Source organism: Fukomys damarensis, unplaced genomic scaffold (genome assembly GCF_012274545.1).
Source record: "Fukomys damarensis isolate Sample0158 unplaced genomic scaffold, DMR_v1.0_HiC HiC_scaffold_28, whole genome shotgun sequence".
Taxonomy (NCBI): domain Eukaryota; kingdom Metazoa; phylum Chordata; class Mammalia; order Rodentia; family Bathyergidae; genus Fukomys; species Fukomys damarensis.
In genome coordinates, this window is record NW_022900940.1 from 34,160,089 (window position 1) to 34,167,046 (window position 6,958).

The 6,958-nt window shown below is 38.8% G+C and overlaps 1 protein-coding gene across 8 annotated transcripts in view; it reads left to right on the top strand.

The window, feature by feature from the left end:
- The window catches only part of Satb1 (SATB homeobox 1), a 94,926-nt gene extending 88,531 nt beyond the window's left edge, over window positions 1-6,395 (top strand). For 6 of the 8 annotated variants that reach the window (XM_010612808.2, XM_010612805.2, XM_010612804.3 and 3 more), the window contains exons 10-11: window positions 2,924-3,127; window positions 5,297-6,395. In XM_010612808.2, the coding sequence (XP_010611110.1) occupies window positions 2,924-3,127; window positions 5,297-5,806 (714 nt within the window). In that variant the 3' untranslated portion in view covers window positions 5,807-6,395. Of the gene's footprint in view, window positions 1-2,923; window positions 3,128-3,654; window positions 4,163-5,296 lie in introns of those variants that run through there. The other 2 variants (XM_010612811.3, XM_010612810.3) reach the window with 2 other exon arrangements.
- The last annotated feature ends 563 nt before the right edge of the window (window positions 6,396-6,958 follow it).

Below are 6,958 nucleotides of genomic sequence, written 5' to 3' on the forward strand. Positions count from 1 at the left end.
GGAATACCCTTGTTGAACTAACAGTTCCCAGCTGCACCGTTAAATATTTTTTCTAAGCAGCATCTGATTTCAGTCTCTTAAAATCATCATGTCTCTTGAAAGGCTAGCAGAGACATGCTTCAACTTGTAATTCATCAAATTATTTTTAGATAAGGAATTAAAAGTATTATTTAAGGGCAGAGGTTAATAGCAAACTACTGGAAATGTTATGTTAGTCTTGGGCAATTAATAAAAATAAGGATCCGTCTTATAAGTATAGAGATGCAGAAGTGACAATATAAGCAAAATATTTGTTGAATGAGTCACGGCTCTTTTTCTGAAATATTTGTTAAACCAGCGTGAGTATGATTGTTTAGGAATTAGCTGTCATTATTAGCCATTTTAAAAGAACTAATGATTTTCTTTTCCAAAGAACATCTGTGATCCACATGTTTTTTCACATATATCCAAGTGTTAACTGATCTCTACATTACTTTTAAAAGTTTCTAAAGGATGTGAAAAAATTATTGGAATTTTTCAGTTCTCTCCAAGCAGCTTTTCTTACATGAATCGTTCTTAATTTAACTTTTAGCAATTTTTAGTTACAAGCATTTATTTCTAAAAAAAAATTTGTAGAAGCTCAATGCTTAGCATTTATTGCAATAGTAGAATATTAGCTAAGTTAAAAAAAATGTTTTCTGCTCTGTTCTTGATGAACCTTCTAACTTCTCTTGAAAGGTAGATAAAATTGTATGAGTTCCTGTTTGAGGCATATAGGGGTCCCGTCAGCTCTCATAGCCAAAAGATGCAGACAAGAAGGAAAGTATTCTTCACCACAATTAATATTCATGCCTACAGGAAGATATGTACCTAAAACACAGCAATAAAATTTAGAAGTTTAACAAAATGTATGAAAATACGTATTTTCATGGTTTAATCCAGGTCACAAATACTTACCCATAAAAACTACATAAATGTCTCCAGGGCACTATATGCAGGTGCTTCAAATATTCAAATACTGTTATGTAGATAAAACTGTATTCCACATAAGTTGAATTTCTTTATACTCTTCTAGGAATAAGCATAGAATTGCTTTGGTTAGGAGAAACATTCTCAGTGACACTGTAATCACAATGATTTTAAAATTTTTATTTAGCTGATATTCTTTCAGAAAAACCTTAATTTTACTGCCTGCTCTCTTCACCTGAAATTGTGTGTTCAGTGGCATTGAATGAGAGCATGATTGCATGACCATCCTCATATATGTATTTGTCAAATTAAAAGACTTGTCGATTAGAGACTTGTAACACTCCTAGAAAAATTAGTAGATCTCCTAAGTTTTAGCAGTAGTCTGTTAGCCAGTTAGGTGGGAATCTAATGTGTCACTCTCCATGTTTTAGTCTCTCTAGTTGCCCGTTTTGGGAAGAACAGATCTGTTTGTACACTCAGAATAGATAAATGTTCCATTTGAAGAGGGAAGAAAAGTCATGCTAACTTTTGGTCTCCTCACCCAGTAATAAAAAAACAAAATGAAACCCTTCCTAGTTAAATCTTAAAATTATAGAATTATAGACACTACTCTGTCCATTCACACCCAGTTAATTTACTGAAATGTCCAATAAACTCCTTTGTCTTAGGTCTGGTTCCCTACGAGCAGAACCTTGGATAGGAAATACGGTACTTGGGATTGGATGAGGGCCCTCAAGGATAGGGAAGAGGAGGGTCCAATAAGAATGTGGCCTCAGATAAGACTAGGCCTGGAATGACGGGCTTGGCTGCCTCTGGAGAGTAACTCGAAGGACAGAGTTCCCTTGGGATAGTGGTAGGGACGTGGACAACAGGGTCAGCCAGTCACTGGCCATGCTGGGATGAGGGGACCAGTGAAGAAGCAGAGCGACCTTCACTACAAAGTTTTTTTGTTTGTTTGTTTTTTCCCACAGCAAGAGTAGAGGCTCAGAGCTGTTAGCAGGCAGCACAACAGCTGAGGGATGGCTGCCATGGCCAGAGGATGTCTGGATAGGAAAACTTCTTTTTCTTCTCTACTTCATTACTTTGTATCTATCACGGCCACCAGAATGAAGGTTTGCGAGGCTGGCTGAAAGACACGCTTCCTCGATCATTCAGTTCTTGATAACCCTAGGTTCAAAATGTGAGCCTCACAAAGTCTCAGAGGCTCAGATTTTGGCATTCACTGGCATTTCTTCCTTTTTGTTTTTGTTTTTTTGGTACTGGGGATTGAACTCTGGTCCTTGTGCTTGCGAGGCAGGCCACCAAACCGCTGAGCTAAATCCCCGGCCCTGATTTCTTCCTTTCTTACCCCAGGAAACTTACTAAAATTCTTACCTCATAACTCCTGTGCTCATTTTGCATCAGGCAAAAAAAGCGGGACTCTTTTAAAAGCTCACTCTTGGAGAAGACGGTTTTTAAATTTAGCAGGTAATCATTACACCTAACCAGGACGTTGTGGCTCACACAGTTGCATTTGTTCCTCCTTTGTACACACACACACACCTTTCACACAGCTTTCTTCCTACTACAAAAGGTATACGATTAGGAAAGCCTTTTAGAAAAAGTTTATTCCTATAATGTTCTTATGTGGCCACTATCAGAGAGTTGGACAAGAATCAAAGTACACGTCTTTGCTTTTCTCCTGTTTCATGTATTACAACATCCATGATAAATACTTTCTTGTATTTGGAATGTGAAAAACAATGTTTGTCTTTCTGGGTACAAATATGAATGCTCAAAAGTAGAGCCTGCTTTCTCAATAGCCATAGCCATCCTCTCTTAAGTTAAAAGAAAAAAAAAATTTAAGCCAAATTGGAGTGTTGAAAACACAGAAAAGTTAATTTATAGGGTCTTTCCTCTTTAGCTTCTAATGGAAAAATACTAGCCCTCACCCCATAAACATGGACTGACCTATTATTATTCCCTTATCTCCAAGGGATGGCTGTGTGAGCTGTTACGCTGGAAAGAAGATCCTTCTCCCGAAAATAGGACCCTGTGGGAGAACCTGTCCATGATCCGAAGGTTCCTCAGTCTTCCTCAGCCAGAGCGCGATGCCATTTATGAACAGGAAAGCAATGCTGTACATCACCATGGCGACAGGCCGCCCCACATCATCCATGTTCCAGCCGAGCAGATTCAGGTTCGTTTACCTTGGCCAATTCAATATAGCACTAAGTAAATAAAGATTTAAACTTAGCAGAGAAATTAGCATTTCTCTTCTTCCTGCCAGTCTAAACATGGGCTTTTTAGTGAGAGATAACAATATACTGCCATCTTGCTTAGGGTAGAAGAATTAACACACTTTCCCATCCTGGTTGCTGTGTTCTCCTCACCCCCAAAGTGATAGGAAAACCCCTTGCACTTTGTGTTTGGCAAGGGCATTTGTCAGTGTTGGGATTTGTCTGTGAATGCTTAGAAATTTTTTTGTTTTCAAAAAAATCAGAATTTAAAGTATCACCTATTTTTTAATTAATACCTCACTGCCCTGAAGAAAGGAATTACTGCCGTACTGTAATGAAGTTTGTAGAACCACAATTTTATACCTTGGATTCTGTCCAGAGATGGGAGGGAAACCTAAGTGGACTCCTGCTTTAATCTCAACTCTCCCTTGAGCTTCTCCTCAGAGTGCAATGAGGGGTAAGTCTCATCTGTTTGTCTTTCCTTTAGAGCCCCTCTCCCACCATGCTTGGGAAAGGAGAATCTAGAGGTGTTTTCTCAGCAGGCCTGCCGACCCCTGCACCACGGCTTGGTGCTGCTCCTCAGGTGAGCGGCCACATTACCTGTGCCAGTAAGGGAGGGAGACAGGAGTGGCCCAGAGACCTGCTCCCACGGTCAGGATTTTCAGACACACACACGTTACCCACAGCTGTGGCCAAAGACCTCTGTGGCGGCAGATCAGCTTCCTGCTTACGTGTCCTGTCAAGGGCTTATCTCCATCCATCATCGAGGGACCTCCCCTGAGAACAGCTTGGCCAATTCTGGGGCCCAGTGTGTGTGGGACTCCTGTGCCCTCAGTAGCTTACAAAGCATGTTCTAATTGAATGTGAGCTGTGTAAATTTCTGTCAAATCAAAAGGACGCATTCAGCTTTCCCCTTCCACAGTCCTTAAAATTCTACCCTTTGTTCATTCACCTACATTGTTTGTTGGTATTGCTGTGGAAAATAAATAAGTTATCTATCATCCATCTATCTAATCTATCTCCACTCACCAGGAAAAAAAAAAATCCTCGAGTATGTATGAAAGATAAAACAAACTGGAAAAGAAAGTCCCCAAAGATATCAAGCACTAAAATAGTCATGAAAGCCTGAAAACTTTACTGGTTTAGCAAAAAACAGAAGAGAAAGATATATTAAGTAATAAAAATAGTACTTGTTTGGAAATGTAAATTGTTTTTAATAAAATTTCTTCTTAGGGAATAAAAGAATGCTTAGGATTAGTACAAATACAGTATTTGGCCACATATTGATTACTTTGCTGATAAGAATTGTGGTTATGGAGTATATGGTAGATATGTGTCACACGTTTGTTATGTATCATTATGTATGTAAATCACAACACATATACAGATACTAATTACGAGAAAGTATACACTAAATTTAAATCCTAATTACATCTAAGTTTACTACAGACAAAACAGTTTGCTAGCCATCGTTTGGATTAAACCTTTATTTTAGGTTAAGAAAAAAACAAAGCCTAGTCCAATCTGAAGAGGAATTGTGTATATTTAATTGGAACTGTCTGGTAGAAAATCTACAAACACGAGACTCTGGAGCGTCCTTCGGACTTGTCAGACACAGTGCTAAATTAGAGCAGATACTTTTCTTCTGTTCTTGCTCAGTGTTTTAGACATCTGATGAAAGGGCAAAATGCAAATTTCTTTCCCCATGGTTCTTTAGCTCACCTTTCTAAAATGTCTTTGAAATACTTGCTTCTCCATCTTCATTTTAAATTTTGTTAATTATTTACATGAGTTTGCCCTGCTGTCTTTACCTTTGATGTGTATCTCATGGTGAAGTTTATGGTTCACGTTTTCAGAGTGCTGAGGTTTCTCCTCCTCTACTGATCTCTGATAAGCAAGCACAGTAGCCCTGAAAGCTGTAGTAATTGTGTCTTCCTACTTCGTGTCATGGTGATTTTTTTCCTAAATGCTCTGGGCCATTTAGGTAGCGCGACTTTCCACCCCAAATTTTTGTTCCTGGTAAAGAAGCTACCGTGTAAGTGGAACTCATAAGCACATATTTTCTAATTCTAGACAGCTTTGTGTGGGATGCCAGGAGAGCAGAGCTCTGATTGCTTGTTTCTTTTCAGCAGCAGCAGCAGCAACAGCAGCAGCAGCAGCCGCCACCAGCCCCACCGCAGCCGCAGCCACAGCCACAGGCTCAGGCAGGCCCTCGGCTCCCCCCACGGCAGCCCACCGTGGCCTCACCCGCCGAGTCTGATGAGGAGAACCGGCAGAAGACCCGGCCACGAACCAAAATTTCAGTGGAAGCCCTGGGCATCCTCCAGAGCTTCATACAAGACGTGGGCCTGTACCCAGACGAGGAAGCTATCCAGACTCTGTCCGCCCAGCTCGACCTCCCCAAGTACACCATCATCAAGTTCTTCCAGAACCAGCGGTACTATCTCAAGCACCATGGCAAACTGAAGGACAACTCGGGGCTGGAAGTGGATGTGGCAGAATACAAAGAAGAGGAGTTGCTTAAGGATTTAGAAGAGAGCGCCCAAGATAAGAATGCCAACACCCTTTTTTCAGTGAAACTAGAAGAAGAGCTGTCAGTGGAAGGAAACACAGACATTAATGCCGATTTGAAAGACTGAGATAGAAGTGTTATTTTCATTCAACAGTGCCACTGGTATTTACTAACAAAATCAAAGTCCACCTTGTATTTGCTCAGAAAACCTTTGTTGTTCATTGTTTGGCCAATGAATCTTCAGAAACTTGCACAAACAGGACAGTTGGGAAAGGATGGTACAGACTGCACTAAATGTTTTACTGTTTTATAAACTGCTCTGCAGTCCCAGGTGAAGCATCGAGGATTGTTTGGTATTAAAGTTTGTGTTCAAGGGGTGCACCACGGTGTGCACCCCGTAAGCATGATACCAGAGATTTTTTTTTAAAAATTATTATTATTCTGGAGCCTCAGACAAGCATTATAACTTCTGTGATTATGATTTCCTCTCCTTCAGTAATTTCTGTAACACTTCACACTGATCTTTGAAAACTCGCCCCTTATTTTAAAAAAGAAAAAAAAAGAGTTTGTTACTCTATTGTATGTTACAAAAGAACTATAGACTGTGGAATGCAGTTTAAAGATGACATATGCCAACAAATGCCTTGTATTATATGGCACTGCCGTAATTCAAATTTGTTTTTATTTTGGGAATAAAAGTTCACTGTAATTTTTTTTTCCATTCTCATTGTTACATGATTTAAAAAAAAAAAAAAAAAAGGAAAAGAAAATGTGAAACACAATTTAGTCCTCATTATTTATTTGTAGATCCTGCAGCGTCATGTTGTAATTAATTTTTTGGAAGTTTCCGTTAAATGCAATATTGCTTCTATTATTACCATACTGATTCTTTTCTATTTATAAATGTATTTTGATGGGCAGTAAAACAAAGTGTCTTAAAAGTTTTAAATAGAGAAAATGTGCTTTACACAGTTGCCTATAAAAAGTGCTCTATGTTATCCAAGCAATTCATACTATAAGCTTCACTCTTATTGTTGTATGCAATTTTTACTATCATGCAAATAAGCTTAGGTAAATAAATAATAGATCACCTTAGAAAATTATGCAATTAATGTGAAAATAATTGATGTTTGCAATGTGTCTTCCTTTGGTTTACAATCAATTTTAAAGCTACATCTGTATAAAATTTCTGTATAAAGGTGTATTTCTTTTTTATGAGTTTATGGCTATGAAAACACCAGCTATTTTGTCACAGCTGGCTGTTTTTATAAGTGTATCA